General features: G+C 32.0%; 15 protein-coding genes across 15 annotated transcripts, besides 3 other annotated features; 8 read left to right on the top strand and 7 right to left on the bottom strand.

Moving 5' to 3' along the window:
- Positions 1-334: 334 nt before the first annotated feature.
- Positions 335-668, top strand: BEWA_010130 (hypothetical protein; the record flags this gene model as incomplete). The annotated part of the gene is made up of 2 exons (XM_004831208.1): positions 335-467; positions 511-668. The coding sequence occupies 2 exons, from the start codon at positions 335-337 to the stop codon at positions 666-668; spliced, it is 291 nt and encodes a 96-aa protein (XP_004831265.1).
- A 1,317-nt stretch (positions 669-1,985) lies between these two features.
- Positions 1,986-3,426, bottom strand: BEWA_010120 (hypothetical protein; the record flags this gene model as incomplete). The annotated part of the gene is made up of 3 exons (XM_004831207.1): positions 3,233-3,426; positions 2,157-3,165; positions 1,986-2,121 (listed from the first exon to the last, which is right to left on the bottom strand). The coding sequence occupies exons 1-3, from the start codon at positions 3,366-3,368 to the stop codon at positions 1,986-1,988; spliced, it is 1,281 nt and encodes a 426-aa protein (XP_004831264.1). The 5' UTR covers positions 3,369-3,426.
- A 118-nt stretch (positions 3,427-3,544) lies between these two features.
- Positions 3,545-5,252, bottom strand: BEWA_010110 (hypothetical protein; the record flags this gene model as incomplete). Its single annotated transcript, XM_004831206.1, has 6 exons — positions 4,804-5,252; positions 4,435-4,765; positions 4,272-4,403; positions 3,796-4,236; positions 3,663-3,760; positions 3,545-3,631 (listed from the first exon to the last, which is right to left on the bottom strand). Exons 1-6 carry the CDS (start codon positions 4,876-4,878, stop codon positions 3,545-3,547), a joined length of 1,164 nt encoding a protein of 387 aa, XP_004831263.1. The 5' UTR covers positions 4,879-5,252.
- Positions 5,253-5,328: 76 nt separating this feature from the next.
- Positions 5,329-6,055, top strand: BEWA_010100 (ribosomal protein S27, putative). The gene has a single exon (XM_004831205.1). The coding sequence runs from the start codon at positions 5,550-5,552 to the stop codon at positions 6,042-6,044; it is 495 nt and encodes a 164-aa protein (XP_004831262.1). The 5' UTR covers positions 5,329-5,549; the 3' UTR covers positions 6,045-6,055.
- Positions 6,056-6,080: 25 nt separating this feature from the next.
- On the bottom strand, positions 6,081-6,504 carry BEWA_010090 (hypothetical protein; the record flags this gene model as incomplete). Its single annotated transcript, XM_004831204.1, has 2 exons — positions 6,081-6,350; positions 6,388-6,504. 2 exons carry the CDS (start codon positions 6,502-6,504, stop codon positions 6,081-6,083), a joined length of 387 nt encoding a protein of 128 aa, XP_004831261.1.
- Positions 6,505-7,068: 564 nt separating this feature from the next.
- Positions 7,069-7,742, bottom strand: BEWA_010080 (hypothetical protein; the record flags this gene model as incomplete). The annotated part of the gene is made up of 5 exons (XM_004831203.1): positions 7,069-7,348; positions 7,384-7,500; positions 7,536-7,587; positions 7,621-7,669; positions 7,704-7,742. The coding sequence occupies 5 exons, from the start codon at positions 7,740-7,742 to the stop codon at positions 7,069-7,071; spliced, it is 537 nt and encodes a 178-aa protein (XP_004831260.1).
- A 532-nt stretch (positions 7,743-8,274) lies between these two features.
- Positions 8,275-8,946, bottom strand: BEWA_010070 (hypothetical protein; the record flags this gene model as incomplete). Its single annotated transcript, XM_004831202.1, has 5 exons — positions 8,275-8,381; positions 8,419-8,487; positions 8,522-8,657; positions 8,693-8,851; positions 8,887-8,946. The coding sequence occupies 5 exons, from the start codon at positions 8,944-8,946 to the stop codon at positions 8,275-8,277; spliced, it is 531 nt and encodes a 176-aa protein (XP_004831259.1).
- Positions 8,947-9,050: 104 nt separating this feature from the next.
- On the bottom strand, positions 9,051-9,844 carry BEWA_010060 (hypothetical protein). The gene is made up of 2 exons (XM_004831201.1): positions 9,623-9,844; positions 9,051-9,584 (listed from the first exon to the last, which is right to left on the bottom strand). Exons 1-2 carry the CDS (start codon positions 9,675-9,677, stop codon positions 9,076-9,078), a joined length of 564 nt encoding a protein of 187 aa, XP_004831258.1. The 5' UTR covers positions 9,678-9,844; the 3' UTR covers positions 9,051-9,075.
- Positions 9,845-10,065: 221 nt separating this feature from the next.
- Positions 10,066-10,092: a sequence feature (AT_rich).
- A 15-nt stretch (positions 10,093-10,107) lies between these two features.
- Positions 10,108-10,427, top strand: BEWA_010050 (protein phosphatase inhibitor domain-containing protein; the record flags this gene model as incomplete). The annotated part of the gene is made up of 2 exons (XM_004831200.1): positions 10,108-10,345; positions 10,381-10,427. The coding sequence occupies 2 exons, from the start codon at positions 10,108-10,110 to the stop codon at positions 10,425-10,427; spliced, it is 285 nt and encodes a 94-aa protein (XP_004831257.1).
- A 322-nt stretch (positions 10,428-10,749) lies between these two features.
- Positions 10,750-11,861, top strand: BEWA_010040 (40S ribosomal protein, putative; the record flags this gene model as incomplete). Its single annotated transcript, XM_004831199.1, has 2 exons — positions 10,750-11,057; positions 11,094-11,861. Exons 1-2 carry the CDS (start codon positions 10,986-10,988, stop codon positions 11,859-11,861), a joined length of 840 nt encoding a protein of 279 aa, XP_004831256.1. The 5' UTR covers positions 10,750-10,985.
- A 340-nt stretch (positions 11,862-12,201) lies between these two features.
- BEWA_010030 (hypothetical protein) lies at positions 12,202-14,016 on the top strand (the record flags this gene model as incomplete). The annotated part of the gene is made up of 1 exon (XM_004831198.1): positions 12,202-14,016. One exon carries the CDS (start codon positions 12,202-12,204, stop codon positions 14,014-14,016), a length of 1,815 nt encoding a protein of 604 aa, XP_004831255.1.
- A 13-nt stretch (positions 14,017-14,029) lies between these two features.
- Positions 14,030-14,052: a sequence feature (AT_rich).
- A 135-nt stretch (positions 14,053-14,187) lies between these two features.
- On the top strand, positions 14,188-15,497 carry BEWA_010020 (hypothetical protein; the record flags this gene model as incomplete). Its single annotated transcript, XM_004831197.1, has 4 exons — positions 14,188-14,473; positions 14,506-14,748; positions 14,781-15,009; positions 15,044-15,497. The coding sequence occupies 4 exons, from the start codon at positions 14,188-14,190 to the stop codon at positions 15,243-15,245; spliced, it is 960 nt and encodes a 319-aa protein (XP_004831254.1). The 3' UTR covers positions 15,246-15,497.
- BEWA_010010 (16S rRNA processing protein RimM domain-containing protein) lies at positions 15,438-18,444 on the bottom strand (the record flags this gene model as incomplete). The annotated part of the gene is made up of 2 exons (XM_004831196.1): positions 15,438-16,887; positions 17,054-18,444. 2 exons carry the CDS (start codon positions 18,442-18,444, stop codon positions 15,438-15,440), a joined length of 2,841 nt encoding a protein of 946 aa, XP_004831253.1.
- Positions 16,778-16,807: a sequence feature (AT_rich).
- Positions 18,445-18,742: 298 nt separating the features above from the next.
- Positions 18,743-19,740, top strand: BEWA_010000 (hypothetical protein; the record flags this gene model as incomplete). The annotated part of the gene is made up of 8 exons (XM_004831195.1): positions 18,743-18,942; positions 18,977-19,027; positions 19,062-19,103; positions 19,137-19,185; positions 19,220-19,355; positions 19,392-19,444; positions 19,479-19,618; positions 19,653-19,740. 8 exons carry the CDS (start codon positions 18,743-18,745, stop codon positions 19,738-19,740), a joined length of 759 nt encoding a protein of 252 aa, XP_004831252.1.
- A 302-nt stretch (positions 19,741-20,042) lies between these two features.
- BEWA_009990 (hypothetical protein) lies at positions 20,043-20,384 on the top strand (the record flags this gene model as incomplete). The annotated part of the gene is made up of 1 exon (XM_004831194.1): positions 20,043-20,384. The coding sequence occupies one exon, from the start codon at positions 20,043-20,045 to the stop codon at positions 20,382-20,384; it is 342 nt and encodes a 113-aa protein (XP_004831251.1).
- Positions 20,385-20,952: the final 568 nt, after the last annotated feature.

The following is a 20,952-nucleotide window of genomic DNA, read 5'->3' as shown; positions in this document are numbered from 1 at the left end:
GTGAAATTAATCATACTATACATTTCTTTAATAAAAGAATTTTTTTAATAATGTGTCAAATAGGTATCCCTATATCACAACTCTTACTCTGAACAGAACATATTCATATACCTTTGCAGTATAACTGTTATTAATGGGTTATAGATTGTGTATAATTTTGTATAGCCATATTTAGAGTTTCTTTGAAGCATTAAAAATAGGTGATTATGCTAATGATTCATACCTGATGAGGATTCGTTTCACGAATTAAATATTCTTAGTTATAACGTGTTTATATTTGGTGTGTTATATTCTGTTGCTGAATCTTCACTTGATATAAAAATTTACAACCAAGATGTCCAAGAAACATCTATTAAAGAAAACAATTGATATTATTAAAAGAGTTGACATACAAAAGTCACCTTGGATAAAATTAGAGAGAATATTTTACAAGAACTCAGGAAATAATTCAGGATTCCATGATAATGGTACATAAATCTTTAATTTTTTTTCACACACTAGATTACTTAGATTTCAACATCTCTGAGGCGCAAAAGTGCAACGAAGATGGTTCACCCATTCTTATAGACAAAACTATTCGTTATTGGGATGTTTATAGTAGAAATATTGACCAAAGTGCAAAGGTTCATTCAGCTACGGCTATAGCTTTCGCTTTCAAAAAAAGTTAGTTGTACAACGTATTATTATTGTTCTTAGATGTATCAAACTCTTACGATATCTATATTTGTGTGGTAGAGCAGTATAGACCATCCGTTGGCGTACATACACTTGAGTTTCCCAGTGGCATCTGTGATAAGGATGAAACATTGGTCGAGTGTGCTATACGCGAATTAAAGGAGGAAACTGGTTAGAAACATCTCTTAATATTAATTATAATAGGCTATACTGGTTTTGCAATAGATAGTAGTCCATATCTCCCGACTAGTGTTTTGGGAAACGACAACACATGTATGATAACAACACTGGTACGATGAAGTTACTAGGGTATGAATTTTATAGGTCGATCTTGATATAGATGAAAATATAAATCCGGTTCAAAATTTAGAACCTACGGAGGATGTAGCATCGCACATATTTCCATTGACTGACTTCTTACAGGTTCATTAATTAGACTGTTACATCATTTATCCAGAGTCTTAAGAGTTATTCCAGTGAAAATGGATCTTTAATAGCAGATAATATGTACTGTTAGTTTGATTTGTCATAATTACAATATTTTAGTATTTGCTTACGCCCTCTCGTTTTTCCCTGATCATCTCACTGTGGAGTACATTAAAAACTTAATAGAAAAATCTAAAATTATTTCTAATAAAACATAAGAAATGATCACATGGGAAAATAGCACATTTTGAGAAATAATCTAGCCTTTTGTACTATCAAATTTACAGACATGTCCCTCGAATTTTGGAGTTGAAACACCGATTTTGTGTTTTATCCGATTCATTATCTTCCCATACTGTATAGAATTGCAAAATTTGAGATTCAATTTGTATGAATCTATAATATTATGCGTTTTTCCGTTGTGAAAAAGCTTGTTTTGAATTTCAAACGATACTTGATATAGTTTAAACAATATTAGCATATCAAATTTTGTTCTTGAAGGCCTTGAAGATGAAAAGTCTAACAAGATTCTATAAATTGATTGGTGGATGTAACCAAATGATTTGACAAGTCCCTCCAAAATCTATAAATTTCTTTTGATATCATATGAAAAACTAACATTTAGAATCTCTAAATTTGAAAAATTTTTCAAATCTCTATTAATACACGAATAAGATTCCCTTAAAATACTTGTGCACATCAAGGAAAGTTCTCTATAATGGTCAGGCGATATGGATGAAATAGATGTACTATAGCTTGAGGTAATTTCATCAGTTAATTTGCATGGAGTAGAACAAAACGCAATAAGTGGGACTATTATCGAGATTGACTCGTAAACTTTACTTTTTTCATTTTTATACAAAAACCTGAGACGCAACATTCGGTTATACGATTCCAAAATACCTTATAAATTGAATAGAAGCTTCCATGACCTTATTATTAACTTCGTCGTTAGAATTCGAACATACTTTAGAAATTCCTGACAAATAACGTCCGACATGAACAATTTTAAAGTTCAATCTACGTATAAAATAATGAACAATTGTCCGACATACCTTAGTATTGAACCATAAAGACAAATTAATCTTTCAAATGGACAGCTGGATATTAGTGTGCAAACTATATTTGACAATTCATTATACAATGACACCATTTCACTGATTAGAGTTAAATTTTTGCGTGAGAAATATAAATTTATCGATCTGCATTTTTTAATAGTTTTAAGAGTGTGATTTACAACGAAATTTAATGTTTGGATATCACCAGTCAAATACAATTTTTTCAAGTTATAACTCATAGAAATTAAAATTTCATTCGTTAACAAAAGCTCCGAATTAAAGGTCTCCTCAAGAGGAAAATCATTAGAAATGAATGTTAACAGATTTAGAGTTTCTTCAATACTTTTTAGTGATAGAACGTCAATTAAAATATTGATATAATTCACCATTTCTGTCAAAAATGTCTCATTAGTTATGGAAATTTCATCTTGAGATTTATGTATCAGAGCTAATAGCGTGTTCAATGTGTTGTTTGATAGGAGTAATGAATCCTTCCAGTTAATTTTTTCCATAGAATCCAACTTTAGCATAGTTTTTAGACATTTTCCTTGTATAATAAGATAGTTCTTGTCTTTGATATCTGCCATAGATATTTTCTGTTTGTTGGTGTAGAAGTCTATGATTTTAGATATAATTTCTGATTGAAATGCACCGATTTCCACTAAACGTGAGTTTCCCATAACATCAATTGTAGTATTATCGCTGTAACGATTTGTATCGATTGCTACATCTATTACTGCTCCCTTTTGTATTTTCCTGAAATCCATATTTTCTGCACCTAAAAAGGAAAATATGAGCCAATTATCAATACAGTCGAGTAATTCTATAATTTGACTCGGGGAAAAGTAAATTATTTTCTCCAAAATCACCTTGTAGATATTAAAAGTAAGTGTCTTGTCGCAATAAACATTTTTCTCTAATGATTTTAAGACAAATAATAAATTTGATGGTGTGAATCCACTATGTTTTGCAGTTATCAACTCGTTTATGCGTTTAAATGTATGACCTAAACGCAAGTTTAGAAAATATGCACATTAGACAAAAATTTGTTTAATTTATCTAATATCATTTACCTCCGATAGAATTCCTTCTTTCTTCTACGTATACTTTTGATAACACGTTTTTGTATAGATATGTTGGTCTAGATCCTAAAGGTTTCCTAGAACTCAGAGCTTTGAGTGAAGAAAGTCTATTTTCGATTTTGTCCATATTAAAATTATGGAATACTTTTAAATGCTATCTACATTATGTATAAAATCTATTGTACATATATCTTGTAAAAAGGAATCCTATTTATTTCACTTAAATGTGGCAAACGCCAAAATCGCAGGATTCCTTTTTACAATCAAGTTGTAAATACCAAATATTTTTGGTAATAGTGAATATTAGTTATCAATAGTATTTTTCCTCTTAAACAATTTTCGTTTGGCGAATGGAATTACTACAAAATCTTCACTACCATCCAATGCTAACTACAAAATTGTGTGAAAATCAACGACATACCTTATTTCTCTTTGTATATGTAGGTTTTTTGATCAGTTTTAAATCATCAACATTGATTGATGAATATTGGTCCACTGAATCTTCATTGTCTTGGTTCTCTGTGATGACACTGTTAATTATGTACGTTTCAAACCATTTTTTGTATCAGAGGACGTACAATAGGATCCTAAATACTCTATAGAATGAGAAAATTCACTGTCTTTAGGTTCTACAATTTTCCAATCTCCAATTAACGGTGCTAATTGTTGAACATGTTGATTATCTCTAATCGCCATCTCATTTTTAACTTTTTTATTAGTTTCATTGCTATTGCTATTTAAGAGATTAGCCACAGATTCATTAGACCTTTTCAACGTATCATCAATTTCTGTTTTTATTTTTACATTCGGCTTGCTAAGATCATTTGTGTGGGTTTGTGGTTTGCTATTCTTTGGATTTTCCACATTATATTTGTCCAGATCCTTATCAAAATGTTGGATTGCGTTTGAATTTTCATCGATCCATCTCACTTCTTTTGTTTCGCTATTATAGTAATAATTGTTCTTTCTTATAGGGTCATATTTAAGAGTCCAATCTATAGTATGATATTATTACAATGGAGTGACCTACTAGATGTAAGTGAAGTAGATGATATAGGAAGCGTTCCGTCAAAATCTATTGGACGTGTTTTGGTTTTTATACCAGTGAACTTGTTATAATATGTTAAGGTACCATCGTTACTATCAATGAAAGCAGCCCATCCTAAACAGATTTTTTTGTTTAGAATACTAACTTGATTTAGACACGCTTATGTCCGCATGCTCAGGTTCATTTACACCAGATAGTTTCCTACTTATAGATTCCGATATTTTTTTCTTCTCTTCTTCAATTCCAATCGAAGGGCGAAGGTGAGGTCCGGGTAGAAATGAGATCCCTTGGGATGTCGTTGGTTGTATATGTTCCAAATTTTTGTAGTTATCTACTGTAATGGCATTTAATCGTTTGAGTTCATCTTGCACGAAATCATCGTGCTTCTGTCTGGTTATTTGTTTCTTATGCGATTCAATCATCTTATTTCTGAGAGACGAAATATGCCTTGGTGTCGCCTCATGCTTTTTAATACTCTAAAGATACAATATCAATGAGTTCATATCACACATACGATTGTATTACCGGCAACCCAGCACTTGCAAACTTCGCAATAATGCCTTTTTGTTGAAACCCAGTAATCCGTCATTTTGTCCACAGGGTAGATGTTACTATGTATTAAATTTGATTCTAGTTATTCTAGACATCCACTCAGAAATAATGTACAGGGCAATTAGGCCATCCAAAAACTCCATTAAGGAGGAGTTATTCTAGGTTTATGTTAACATAATAAGCGGTACTAAGTATTTTAATTGTACATATAATGTTCTATATGCGTCAATAAAATATTATCTATGTATATTGCTACATACGACCCGTCCGATTCTTATAGTGTTGTAAATACGTCTATTTCCGGAAAATCCAAATTAGACAGAAACATCCAAGTCATTGCAACTTAAAGCATATTTTAGTGACCATGTGGACGCAGACGTCACAGACATCTTCACCAATCATAAACCAGGTGAAGAAAAGCGTTAGGCCTGCCGTCCGTAGGAATCGTATCACCCAACATTTGTTTGTACCTATGGTATGATATTTTACCATTAAGCATTTATATCATCTTAACTTTATTCAATTTGAAAATAATTTATCATTATTTAATTTGGATTAATTGTATTTAACATTTATCCTTTTGGATTCGGGGTTAGTGACCGTAGCTACAAATTCATACTACTGGCGCACTTTTGGACGTTTTAATAACACTGTTAGATCATATCAGATGCGTTTAATCATAGCATAAACGGTAAACTATCAGTTATAATGGAAAGCGTTAATGTGTCTATTGGGCATGCCCTCGTCAAGGCCTTTGACGGCCAAACCGTTGTTTGTGATATTGCCGGTCATGAAACAATATTTGATTTGAAGAAAAAATTGTGCAAATTGTTCAATTTGGATGAGTTCTTGAGTCAGTCATTGTTGTTAAATCTCTCCGAGCCAAATGATGACACCACAGTTGTCGATTTGCTGGACGAAGATGGTGTAGTATCTCTTCATCATCACATAGATCTTTCTGGTGGTGCTAAGAAACGCAAGAAGAAGCAATACACCACTCCAAAGAAGATCAAACATAAGAAGAAGAAGGTTAAGCTCGCTGTTTTGAAGTTCTACAAGGTTGAAGGAGACAAGGTTGTAAGACTTCTTAAGGAATGTCCATCCGAGTCCTGCGGTAGCGGTGTTTTCATGGGATCACATCATAACCGTTCATACTGCGGTAGATGTGGACTCACATACATTCTTAACAGTGCCCAAGAGTAAAATTCAATCATAAATATACATGCATTATGATATAATTTACACTGCAAATATGTCTATTTCATCGTTTGATTCAATACTTTCTGCGTGTTCCTTGTAGGTTTCGTCCGGACTTGTGGATTCTGGAACTGGTTCCTCAGCATTTTCGGTAGGTAGGTCCTGATTTACTATAAGATCTTGCGGGGGATATTCTACAACTCGTGGTTCCGGGACAAGTTCTGATTCTTTTTCAAAATTGTAATAATCATAATCATCCTCTTCTTCATGATCACTCGTATTCGATTTTTCCAATGTATCTTTAGTTTCAAACTTTAAATTATATTTAGAAAATCTGAAGTAGACAAACCTTTTCAGACCAATATATGTCATATAGAATCAATCGTATTACAATTGATTCTCGATCAAAAGGAGTGATCAATAAGCCACGTTGGAGAGCAAGTGTTTTCAAATCTTTCAGATTCATAGTTAAATACTTCTGTAAAGTTATGTCCTGATACTAGGCAAAAATACATAGGTAGTTTGTCTCCACTTCAAAGGAATTTTTGATAGAATATTGAAGTAAACGAAAGGTTTACCATCGTACGGAGTTATAAGATGTTCATATGATGAGAATTCTGCCAATAAGTGTTTAGAAATAAATTTCTACCTGGAGAAGGGGTTAAATAATCTGGATCATTCCCCAACAAAATTACTTCCAAACCCTGGGAAGGATATATTTTAAATCCTAATCTTACTTTTGTAAATATCGGAGAATATATTGTCCATACTTCCCATATTCTGAGAATTTTAATGGCGCAATCTATCAATTGTTGACCCGCAATTTTACTTGTGTTCCTTTTCTTGACTAAACAATGATGTGATTTTTACGGATAAAATACATTGTCTTATATGATGAAATACATCAGGAACTCTTCTTTCTATAGACGATCTATAAACCCAAGCAAATTGCCGTGATGATGAAGAATTGTACAACACATCGGAAAGAATATAAAGCTGGGTTATCTAAATTCATAAAATAACCGTAGTTTCAAACAACCTTAGCATTTATATCGGAAGCATCTTCTAATATATGCGATATGATTATATCCGTGATTTCATAGGCAGATTCACTGTGATTTATAATGTAAATCATTGCATTGCATATATCACTTCTGCGTAATGAGGAATTCTTCAGTAAAAATTCCAACTTTTCACGTTTGTCGAATGACAATGGTGAATATCCACTTTGATTTATACGACTAAATGTCTTAAAATGAGAATATGTGTTGAACCTATGTGGAATCATCTCTGAAATCCTATTGGATTTTCTGAATTTTTATTTATTGTTTTCCATAATTCGTACTTGTTTTTGATATAATTTGAGGGAGGATTATACATTAAGCCAGATTTAAAGATCTTGAAGGGTATTTTCTCCCAATTATCAAGCGAGTCACCTTGTATGATGGAATAGACACGCCATCTAAAGTTAAATGTGGAGATATACATGTGAAATACCTATAATAAATATGATCTGACGAAAACCTCTCGAATAGAAATGCAAATAGACCTGTAAGCCCCGTAAAAAAATGTTTTAAATAACCGTTAGGTGACTCTCTGCTCATGATCATTTGTTCAAAATTTTGACCATACTGTAAAAAGATTTTAATGAAAGATATCCCATACTTCAGCCACATATGTTGCCATCATATCGATTATTTGCATTTTGCAGTGATTTGTTGGTATCTTAACATCGAGGAACGTCTAATTTAAACCTTATCGAACAATAATATAAGATACCAGTTTTGAAAGATCAGCCTCGGTTGTTTCTGTGCAATCTCAGATTTTATCAAAATACATACCATAACAATCTCTTGAAATATTAAACGTTTTATTTTGAATTATACCACTGTTTTTTGCCCATCTGATATTACTCTTTTAACAAAAAAGCGACTAAACCTTATTTTGCACGGTATTCCCAGTATAGGATGGCCATCCATTATTTCTTTAGCCTTTCCTAAGCAATTAAAATATAAAAACACATTCTAACCAGCTTGGCTATGTGTTTTAAATGAAACCAATCCATATAATGATTCGCTAGTTTTGTGGTGAATTACTTTGATAGAATCTATTGATCCATATTTTTCAAAGTAAGATTTTAGAATATCATCATTAATCTGAACACATAGTATACTTGTAATTAAAGTTTACCTTTGGGGACAAATTCGAAATTTGCAGAGTGGTAACGCCATTGTTGTCAGTATTTGCATCGCTTAAAATCTGTGAATTTAAATGTTTCAAAGTTCAAATATTCCAATACGTTTGCAGTTGAAACGTTTTTGTTGACCATATATTTTTCATTCTCTAAATAATTATAGTCAGTTATTTTACCAGGACAAACCAAAGGCACGAAAGTATTGCTTATTCAATTCTTTGTTTTGGTCCAAAATACGTTGTTTTTCTTTTATTTCTGCAAAAAAACTTAAAGCTCGGAAATTTTGCACCTTCAATGAATGAATCGATCTCACGGATTTTCCCAGGTTTTTTTTTTTTAAATGTTTCAACGTCCTTTTTCTCAATTTGCGATAGATATGTTGTAGATGGATCACCAGCTTGATTATAAGATGTATGGTTATTATTCTAATACAATTGTGTATATTATAGAATTCTAAAACCTCTGAGTCGAATGAAAAAGCTTCTTTGACTGAATGATCAGCAGCTCTAGTAGAAGGATCGTATAAATTGCTCTTTATAAACATAGGAGCCGTTGTAGATGGGCTTCCATCAAATGATTTGACATATTCGGCATAAATTTTTGCAGTTTCCTCATTTTGCTGTTGAAAACTAGTGAAAATAGGATATATATCACCTTGTGTTTTTCTTTTTCTTCTTCTTTCTGTTTTTTAAGGCGAGAAATTAAAGAAAACATTATTATATAAATGTTATAATCGAATTATCACCTATAAAAGAAACGAACCAGACCCCATGGAGAACAGAACCAAACAATTATACACCCTAAATTACATATATATGGAAATAGAATGTCTTATAGGTGTTTCTAATTAGTAAACCAGGTGTGAACTCCCGGACCCCTGGTACCGTCGGTTCTTGCAGGGACCCAAGGGAAGTGCTCATGCTTAATGGCGTATTCTCTAGGTGTACTTATGAGATATGAACCTAATATAAACGATCCAAATAACCATGATGATGCAATAAAAAAGTAAGAATCATTCTGAGCCTCCCTATCACTTGGAACGATACGTTGCAGTTGTCTGGATTTCAAACGATTAAATAGCACTAGTCGCATAACATCAGTTCTTTCTGGTCCATGAAGACCTGTTCCACGTAAGACTTTTCCTTTTGGGGTTATATCGTCAACAGTAACATGTGGAACGTATGAGGCGTCTCCATTGAGAAACTTTAGCGGATCCGACATATGCATGAATACAGATCTACAGTCTGGACTTAGTTCACTTTTAACACCCACATATTTTTCCACTGGTACTATTACATGTTGAAGATGTGGAGGCGCGGCATATTCAAAAGAACTCAAATCACGATATGTACCTTTAGTGAGTTATATTTTGAGGAAACATAAAACAAACCTAAAGCTCCTACACCTCTATTGTTTAATACCCTAGTTTTTGATATTAAAGCCATTCTTAAGTATTGTTTGCGGTGATAAATCGTGTAATTAACATCTAGAATACAAACCCATATCTATTCAGATATGTTGATTTTTAAGAGTACAAATTAGTATAGTAGATCTAAAAATACTAAACAAAAATTACATTAGTGTCATATCATAAATATATTTCAATACGTATGAGTGCTACAAATATATCAAACCATGTTGGGTATTAATATCGATGGATGGGCCATGCAAGACAGCAATTACACTCTACTACCTGTTATACACTAACCAGTTTCTAAATACAACTTCTTATTTATTATATGATGTTATTATCCTAATTTCCATATCCATATGGCACAAAGGATACGTCTTAATATATCCATACAAATATTATCTTGTTACCACTAGTCAGGGAATATAATATTTAAATTATATTTATTTGTATTTCCACAAGTTATGGGAACGATAACTACAACAGCCATCGCTAACTTAAACAATTCTAACTCTTACACTGAGAATGGCTCTAGTACGATAACAACAATAGATATAGAATGCAAATTCACAGAAAATGACGAAGCAAAGTCCGTCACATGGGATCCTAATACTATAGATAACGAGCATATGAATAAAAAGAGTAGTAAGTGTTGTTGTATCTTCACGGGGAAAAAAGGACACAACTGTGATTCCAGTTCAGGTACATATTATATAATTAATCAATTAAAACCTTAGATGACGAGGGTTGTGAGAAGACAGAACGTAATTCTAAGGAAAAGTAATAGATCACCTATTCTCTCATAACACCCGAAAGTGATAAATATTGTATTTATATGTGTAATGGTGTCTGCGTCACGTACAGGACAATTTATAGATGGTTCATTTATATGACAGAGGATGTTACTCGTTGTCTATGATACACATCTGAAGACACGGTGGTTAATTGTCAGGCCCGCAACCATTTCAGATTAATATATACATTAAATATAGGGAATTATCCCCGTGTTATTGTGTTACATATAAAGATATTGTGGTATTAGGCATAAGGGCCTCCTAAAACACTAGGATGATGGGGCATCGTTTGGCAAATTACGTTTGTCCCTTGGCCCTAGTTATTAGTATTTTATCTCATTTTTATAAGGAAGTGAGCCTAATAAGTTTTGGCATGCTTTGGGAATCTTTAGTGTCAAATAAAGATTACTCTAGTTTTTAAAAAGCTCCTGTACCGAATTATACAAAGCATTTTTAACTGTTTTACGGCAATCTCATATTATTTATGATTTGAATAATCCCTAATATAGTTGAGAATATTTTCATTTGCTTTTTAGTATACGTTACAAATGGCTCCTCAACAAACTCCAGTGAAGTTGAGTCCCGATGAGGACAGCATTAGAATGATGCTAACAGCGAAGGTTAGGTTATTACACTTTTAAATAAATTTATTTTAGGTGCATATTGGCACAAAGAATGTTGAAAATAAAATGCGCAAGTATGTTTATAGCCGTACCCAGGAGGGTGTTCATCTGATAAATTTGGCCCATACTCTTGAGAAGATGAAAATAGCTGCTAGAGCCATTGTTACCATTTCAAACCCAGAAGAAGTTGTAGTTGTATCGGCTAGGCCTTATGGTAGTCGTGCGGTTTTGAAGTTTTCACACTATGTAGGATCCCAACCAATTGCTGGTCGTTGGATTCCTGGAACTTTGACAAATCAAATAACCCAGAAATTTATTGAACCACGTCTTCTCATTGCCACTGATCCTAGGACAGATGCGCAGGCTTTGAAAGAATCATCATATGTAAGTCTCCCAGTTATTGCGCTATGTGATACCGATTCACCTCTTCAATACGTTGATATTGCTATACCATGTAACAACAAGGGAAAGGAATCAATTGCTCTCATGTACTGGTTATTGGCTAGGGAGGTTCTTTATCTAAGAGATCAAATTAAGAGATGGTTGCCGTGGGAGGTCATTGTTGACACATTTTTCTGGAGAGATCCAGAGCAATTTGAGCTTAAGAATACCGCCGATGAATCTGTCGCAGCACAGGAAGATTCCGAAGTTATCAATGCTAGGGGGTCTGTAATGACAGCCCCTATTGATGTCGAGTGGAGCGCTGTAGGTGCAGCCCAGGGTTCATCCGATTGGAAAGTTATGAATGCTGGCCATGAAGAATGGGGATCCTTCGTTGATTCTAGGGGCCATTGGCAATAGATTCTAAATCGTTTCGTAAAATCTTAGAATTTCGTGTGATTTATGTTATGAACAGCCTATTTATCTCTATTTTGACCGGTTTTGTCTCAGCACGATATCCAGTGGTGGATTGAGTGACGTTCGGTTTCAGTATATGTTGTTTTGTTTAAATATTTATATGGACTGACAAGAATTGTTTCTCCAAACAACTACCATCTATGTGTTCGGTTTATATCACCGTGTATTAGTAATTTAAGAATGCTGGTGATTTGTCTGAATTTTGATCGGCGTACATTTTTTACCATATTTTCTCTCGAAGGAATTGAAATTAAGACTTGCATTTGATCATTTTAAATCTATAATGTACGATTCACACACAGACAAATCAACTTTTGGCTCCTTTGGAAATACATTTGCTAACACAACACAAAATCTTAACTCTGACAAAAACTCTGAAATTTTTTATCAAACAGACTTAATAAGAGCCGATAATGATGATAATGGATCTCCTAGACTCAATGAATGGTATGATGTAGGATCGAAACATTTATTTTCTGCCAGAGATAAAAATAGTCCATCTCAAACCAACTACTCAGAGAATTCTATAAACACACAGGAATATACAACGCTATCATTAAATACAGAATGTAATAGTCAATATGAGCTTAATACAGTGAATAACAAAGACCAACATTCGGATGGTGATAACACAAGTTCTTTAGGATTAATTGCTACACCAAATATTTCATTTTCAGGATATGACAGTATACTAGATCCTATAAATACAAAGCTCGTGGATTTGGGTAGCTTTGTATATGATTCTACCACTACTGGTAATTGTACTGAGAGTATTAGAAACGGATTCTATATAGATGATAACGATGAACTATTTTATGTTTCTAATAATTTGGTAGAATCAATTCCAAACAAAATTATATGCAACTTTTTAGATGCAGTTACTTCAGACGAGATTTTTAATGATTCTGAGGATTGGGGTATTGATCGATCTATATATACAAGATATTCTAGATCTGGTTTTTTTGCAGATTGTTACAATGCTGACATGTTTTATCACGGAGAATATTTGAACAATTTGGGTATGAAATATTTTGCTGAGTGCAGAATGCCTCTAACATTTTGCATCATAATGACAGATAGACACGTTCGCAAAAACGAAGTACAAACAGGAATTGTACCATTAGCCATAAATTTATTGGATAGGTTCATGGCAAAACAAACAAATCCAATAGCAAAAATTATAGCCCAAGTCTATTCAAAAATTAATGAACCTTGTGAGCAATTGAAAAAAATGATAGGCACATCTTTTACATCAGATGATGTGAATACAGGATTAAACCTTGATTTATCATTGAATGAAAGAGACTTTAATTCTGAACAATTTGGAATAGATTTGGTGGATCAAGAATATGATATTAAAAACATAGAAAAATGTCACTGGAGAGACGATTTACTATTACTAAAGGTAGAACTCGTGTACAATTTTATTACAGCAGCTTGTTATTTCATAGCAGACAGATATAATGGACTTGCAAACATATCTGTAAAAACCTTACTGAATCATTGGATTTCATCATGTAAAGTTTTTACAAAGACAAAGAATTCATCGCGTTTCATAATAAACAATAAAGAAAAGTCTCTTTCAATCATAATGTCACTAATGTTCGAAATTTATAATGCATTGGATTACAAAGTTACAGTACCATTTGTATCATACATGGTGCAAAACCTCATTATATCTTCTAATGACGTACCATATTCCCAGAATCCAAGACAGCATAACAATTACCAAATTATTGGATTGATATTATCGCGTATCGCACTTATAGATGACACATTCCATCGGTTTACATCATCGATCATTTCATTATCTATTTATACCCTAGTACGCAAATTGGCCATTCATGACGGTGTCGTTTCTGACGAGGGGAATACCTGGCTTATTGTTGACGAGTCTAATTTGGATATTAAAGAATGCACTACTCTTTTGGCAAAAACCCTATTCCAATTTGTAAACACAGAGATACTTGATGTTCTTGTGCAACCTATTGTTATAAGAGATGGTAATGAGGATTTGTTCAATTTCATTCTTCAAGGTGATGTCAAACACATAGACATGGATAACATACGTCAAATTTCCAAAATACTTTCAAGCTAATATCACAATTTTGATAATAATTTTTATTTTATATATGCCCTGTATCTCATGTGTGGTATACCTCCCTTAGTTATGTACAAAATGTGTACGATATAATTCGTGGTACGAATAATTAAAAACATGTATATAAGATTATAAAACGTTACACTTGTGATATATATATAGATGCTAATGGGAACCCAAGATAACAGTGATAATATCGAATCTCAGGACATAGCACCTGGAAGGATGACTAGTTCAGACTTAGCTGATTATTTACAGAATTTTTTATCAAAAAATCCTCAGATACTGCGCAAAGTGTTAGTTATACACCAACAATCAATTGCAGAGATAAATGATCATGATTACTCCCTTGATCCGGAAATAGAAGAGATAATAAAACAAATCACACAATCTCAAAATATATTATACGATGTTGGATTTATGGAATTGAAAGAACTGCTAATTTCAATTTGTGGTTTGTTTCATATTTCATATAGTCATACTCAGTTAATTGGAGACCCATACCACGATCACCCATTGAAATTATGCTTTTGGAAAGGCACTATGACGGAACGGTACTAAAATACCATGAGATCATATCAAATATCCTATCCTATCTAGATACAAAATCAATTATAACATTTTCTCTATGTTCTCAGGCAACGCTTTATGCGACAACAACACACATTAATAAAATCCTTTACAATTTACCATTTAATAAAGCTCCAATATCTACAAACATAAAATTTTGTAAGTTATATATACAAAAAAATGTGGAATAGGGAAACAAGCAATTGATTTTTTCTTTAATCATGCTGTTACATTGGTTTCAATTGACAGGAATAAACATAGTTCTGTTATAAAACAATTGAACATCAACAAATCATTATTTCCTATAACGCCTGAGGCCACAAAGTCACATATTTATACAACGTTTGATTATTTACAACCTCATTATATCGTATATTGTAACCATAATATTCCAATGTCACACACATCTTCTGTATCAAAGTAAGTGTATGAAAGACTCCAAAACACACTTCAGTTCACTCGACTGTAATAATAAGGCTAGCACGCAGCTCATTAAACTCTCAGATTTTGTTCTAGAGTATAAGCAACGCATACAAATAAAGGATGATTCATTAGTTTGGGGGTTCCATTCCGAACAAATCACTGTTGACTATGTTTGTCTTCTTCTAAAGACGGTGAGCAGAAAATCGGTGTTAATAATCTATTCAGCTCTTTAGTGCGATCACTTTATCTCTTGCAGAACATAATGGCAAAATAGAATATAGAAAAACTGAATATATTTCTAATGCAAAGCATCATATTACCCATAGAATATGGTTGCAGGTATCATTAATGTGGGATTATACACTCGAAGATGAAGCCCAAAATACATTGTACTTGACAATCGCAGACCATTATAGCTGGAATGGTTAATTTTCACTATTCATTACAGAGGTCCCATCTTCCCCTATAAAAATTGTATACGGATCAACATATACACTCCTATTTTCTACATCTATAAATTTTACTGTCTCATCTTTCACCAAAGGTACGTAGAACCTTCTTATAGGTCTTCTGATTTTACCTTTGGAGATTTCTTCTATATCAACTATTTTCAGCTTATTATCTTGATTAGTATCATCTTCATTATTAACAAGAATATCTGTTGTTATTACATTCTCCTTGTGCATTTTATCATGCTCCATTGCCTTATCGTAGTTGGTAAAACTTTTTTTACATATACTACAATTATAATATTTAATGTAATGGACTCCGTGGACTATAGGTTTATCAAACTCATCAGAAACATCAATTATATCATCAGCATCATCTAGATCGTTTTCTGTTATTATGCTTACACCTTTTTCAGTATCAAAAGAGTTTTCTCTTTTTTCAGAATTTTCCTTAGTAGCATTTATCAATGTTTTTAGTGATATTCGCATGTCCATTTCAACATCTATTAAATCATCTACAAAATCTTCATATTTCTTGCTATAAGCTATGTCTGATCTATGTAAAAACCCAACTATTTTTCCTAATTTGGTTCTATTAATATCATTATATAAGTACAAATCTAGATCCAATAAATCAGACGCATAGAATGTATTTTCTTCGAGAGGGTCGATATCATTGAGTAAAATGGTGATATATGCACCTTTTAGTCTCAGCGCTTGAGCCTTCGTATCTATACCTTCCAACTTTACCAAATAACTGTCTTTATCGCCTAAGCATTTTCCATTCGTTATTTTCATTGGGATAACATTATCATCATTATACGGAAACTTTAAAAATCTATATCCAGGTTTGCACAATTTCAATTCCGGGTTTTTGGTATATGATTTGACCTTGATATAACCATTTAGCCCGTGTGCAGCTGCTATAAAACCAACTACGATATATTGGTCCGATGAAATATTGTATATTATACTTTTGTCTATGTATAATTTGTCACGATTTGGAATTTCTTTGGGATTGAAATCATTTAGCATATTACAATCATTATTGAATAATGGACTCTGATAATCATTATTAAGAACATTTTGAAGTAAAGGTAATTCCTCAGAAATCACATTTGGAGCATTAACATCCTTTATGAAAGTATTGTCTATTTTGGTTAAATCAGGTGTAGGACTCAGAAAATCCTTGACATCATAGTTTAATATTCCAGAACTGAGCTTATATTTGTCGTGCGGAGTAAAGATACTAAATTTATTCAATTGCACATTTTGGCATTTGTCTTTATTCTTAAATCCTACCCTAGAGTGTCTGCTTTTTTTATAATATTTATTATTATTATTATCATTAAGACAGAATTTTTTGTTATAAAAGTGATTTGTATATAAAAATAAAGATGTTGGAGAGAAAATATTAAGACAAATCCTGTTGTTTATGCAAAAATTTTGAACTTTAGTCCGAACTAAAACACATGAAATGGTTTTAGGATGTTGTGTTATTATGAATGCTTGAAGTGACAAGTTGTAGTGAGAAATTGAAACAAATATGAATATAAATGATAAGGAGTTGAAAAATCCTTGTATTAAATTACCAAATATCTGCAAGCTCATCACAAAAATCTTCATCTTTTTCATTGGTAGAATGATAAATAGTATTAACACAAGAACTGGATTTATCGCTCCCTTCTACAGGATTTTTAAAATCATCAGATATATGTGTAAGTATTTCTTGATCTGGTATAAAATCTAGAGATATAGTATTATAGATATTAATCCTTTCTAATTTTGATAATTTATCAGAAACTATCTTGATATTATTATTTTTTGATTCAGATTCCACATAATCCTCTATCTCATCAACAAAACTATGCTCATTTCCAGAAATATTTATCCCTGTCTTTCCAATTTGTTCCGTATTTTTTATATTATCATCCGTTTGAACAGAACTAATCCACAAAGAGCCACTCCATGAAAAGTTGTGTTGTGTTAAAATTGTATCATTTATATTTCCATCACTTTGACTCGTACCAGAAGCAACTATATGGTGTATATTTAAATAGTCAGTAACAGATTCTGAAATACTTACAGCACCTCCGAATAGAGCAATTACAGGTTCTCCGGGAGATTTTAATATTAATGACAACGGAGATTTCATAGATTCACAGAACGAAATAAGAGACAAAAATTCCTTCAATGAAATTGTTATCTTTTCTGGATGAGGTATGTTATCATCAAGTTCTAACTTTTGAAAGTATCCACTATTAATAGAGATTTTTCCTGAAAATCCAGATTTTTTATTTTTTTTGGATTTATTCCTTCCCAAAGTTTGTGTAGAATTCTTGATAATATTAAGTATTATATCTTCATTGGCATCATCATAACTTATTGATAAATCATCCAATTGTGAACTATATGGATTAATGCTTTTGTAAAGTACAGTAGGCTGTATCCTTAAATAATGCCAATTATACCATCTCAATTCATCTGGAATACTCAACTTGTATTCCTCAAAGGAGATTGTCGCAGATCTTCTGATGTTTTGATTAGCACAATGTAATATGAATGAAAGTAGATTTGGATGTTTCTTATCCTCCCTCAATGTTAGTTTTTCCAAGGCAACAGTCGTTCTTATATCATCACAATTTCCTATGTCTTTCATAAAAACTGCACTATACAAGTTGTTTTTTTGACTAGGAGGTACTACAATCGATAACGACTGACAAAGATGTTTGGTGGATACGACCCAGTGTTTTACCTTGATAGAATTCCCAGCCGGAGTATTATCGAGATCTCTACAATCGATTCTTTTGAAAAATCCCTTGCCTAACTGGATGTGTAACCAAGCTGAGTTAGAACCATTCAATGCATACAAATTTAGCCCATTTTCACTGGCCACTATTTGCAAATTTGCTGACACATGTCTAAATAGCAAAAATATCTTCTTAAGAACAAGAGTTTGAGCTCCACTCAATTCATATTCCATTACACAGTTAAAATTATACAAAAAATGAAAATTTCATTCTTTATATCAGGTATTTTGTGTTGGAAGGCTATCAATGAGTATTAGGCAAATAGAAGTTTATCTGTATTAAGAATATATTTTTATTTCAAAGTTTTCTCCATTTGTCTTATATTGAATGATATTTATTACTTGTTATTAATATGATATATGCGTGTTATAGCGTATATTTTAGAGATAGAGTAAAAATGCTCGACCACACTCACTCGACTCATAAGAAAATATCTTTTTATTTCAAAATTATTTATAACTCTATTATATAATGAATGTTCTAGATTCTACTGCATCGATTGGCTCATCCATAAAGCGGTATACAAAATTTATTACATCTTCTGGATTGGAAAGACTTCTTTTATATGAATTGAATAAAATCACAAAAAATTTGAATGTAATATCCGGAGGAAAATCCCATATAAGTGCACTGTGCACAGTGAATGAGATTTGGACAATCTTGTTAAATAGGTATTTTAACATAAATTATCATTGGCGTTATTAGTCGAATTTGTAAAGAGATATGGATACATGTACGAGATCCATTCGTCCTAAAGTATCTTTATTAGAAACAAAAATAGTCTATATAGGCATCAAAAAAATCTTTTTATGCAATTGAATAGTTCTGATTGGTACTATATCATTATTTCTTAATAAATTTATAGGGGCTTATTCATACCATTCTCATCCGAACTACCCAAGCCTTATACCAAGGTTTGTCATACTGAAAAAAGATAAAATCATCAAGGTTATATCGTCTAACTCCGTTGTAAAAAACACAATGTTAATTCAAAGTATTGTACGTGATGTAATAAAGGGACACTGTCATAGATCAGTTCAACTTCAGGGTGATCATTTGCCAAAAGTTCTAGAGAAGCACGGTTGTATGTTTATTGTAAACTACATTATAACACTTCTAGATACCCCAATACCTCCGAAAGTTATGATAACATTGGAAAACAATTTGTGTAAAGTATTATTAGAATTTTTGTAAAACGCTGTAATAGGTATTGGTAAATGCATCTGGTGATTTATCAGAAAGGCCGTGGCATAAATTTTCTTCTATACCAGATAGACTAGAATCAAATGCAGCAGCTGCGATATCGTATGAAATATTCAAAACGTATAATTATAACGAAATTAAAGAGTGAGTTTATCGTACTGCATTTAATTACCTCTAGATTTACCATATGGGACCCGTTTTGTCATAACGGATCACTACTCATGGAATTGTATTCTATTCTTTCTGGTACTTTCAGAGTTATATGATTAAACAAATATAGATGAAAGAATGCGATCAATAAATTCAGTGTTTCCTTTAAAAAATGTTAGTAATGTTTCAAATCATATATTTATAGTTTCCACTCAATTGGACACACTCGTATGAATGTAATCCTATTTATACCAAAAAAATGTAATACACGTATTTAAATAAAATATTGATATCTAGGTATAATAATGTGAAGATATTTATGATTGGAACGGATCCGAATCCTTTCCATATAAATGTAATTTGACTTTCCTCTGTGATAATAATTTGTTAGCTTGCAAAGGAAACTCAGATAAAATGGATGGGTGCAATTAAATATAAGGACGATATGAATGAAGAGAATTTAAGAAGACTAAGACTTAATTTTGAGTATAGTGATATCTGTAAACTACCTTTGATGTCAAAAAGACTTATTGTAATAACAAATCTTTATTACGGTGATAAGAAAAGAAGCGAAGAATTTATAAAATTGCAAAATACATTTTGTAAACACTTACTATCGTTAAGAAAAAGCAAAAAACTTGACGCCTATGTGATTGCTAATCTTTCTTTCAAGAAAAATTCTAAATTGAAATGGGAATCGATGTTAAGATTCAATAACAATGGAATCATAGTTGAACTTCTTAAGTTACTAAAAAAATAGTTTAATATCAAAGTATATTTAGTATATTATTTGCACGTTCTCGTATTGTTTGCATGTTAGGTAATGTCGCCTTCTTTTTTGAAGTCTCGTTGCACTAGATATCTTTAAAATTTTCAACACGTTATACCTTTTTTATTTCTGATTTTGCCCATATATAGAATTCATTCATATCTATCAAATCCTGTTTTTCTGAATATAAGTCTAATAATATCAAAACTATACTCTGTTTTTTTATTTCAAGAATGTAATCATCAAACACCCTATCGATATCAAGGTTAATTTCCTTAAAATTATGGATTTTTATTTTTGACATACCATCATTCGTTTTTTATGCCTAAAAAACTCTCTTTTAGTAAGATTAGCATGGTTTTTCAGCAATTTCAGCGTTTTATCTACCTACAACTTCTCAGATTACATTATTATTTATAACCTCATTATTTTCCATCGAAATGTGTTCTTTTGTACAATAATTTTCAGAGCTGCAAATCCTGGATTTTGTTGCACGCACATATGTATAAGACGAACCCGCTCATTATGATGAAATCTGTTCAGCCTTAGTTATAAAAGA

Source organism: Theileria equi, chromosome 3, assembly GCF_000342415.1.
Source record: "Theileria equi strain WA chromosome 3, complete sequence".
In the NCBI taxonomy this organism is placed as follows: Eukaryota; Apicomplexa; class Aconoidasida; order Piroplasmida; family Theileriidae; genus Theileria; species Theileria equi.
Note: the sequence above shows the minus strand (reverse complement) of the source record. Positions and strands in the feature narration are given on the sequence as shown.

Bases quoted from the DNA above. Each gene is read 5' to 3' on its own strand.
- BEWA_010100 (XM_004831205.1), top strand. From the start codon at position 5,550: ATGGAAAGCGTTAATGTGTCTATTGGGCATGCCCTCGTCAAGGCCTTT.
- BEWA_010060 (XM_004831201.1), bottom strand. From the start codon at position 9,677: ATGGCTTTAATATCAAAAACTAGGGTATTAAACAATAGAGGTGTAGGA. The intron at 9,585-9,622 runs GTTTGTTTTATG...AACTCACTAAAG, and splicing joins TAGAGGTGTAGGAGCTTTAG to GTACATATCGTGATTTGAGT.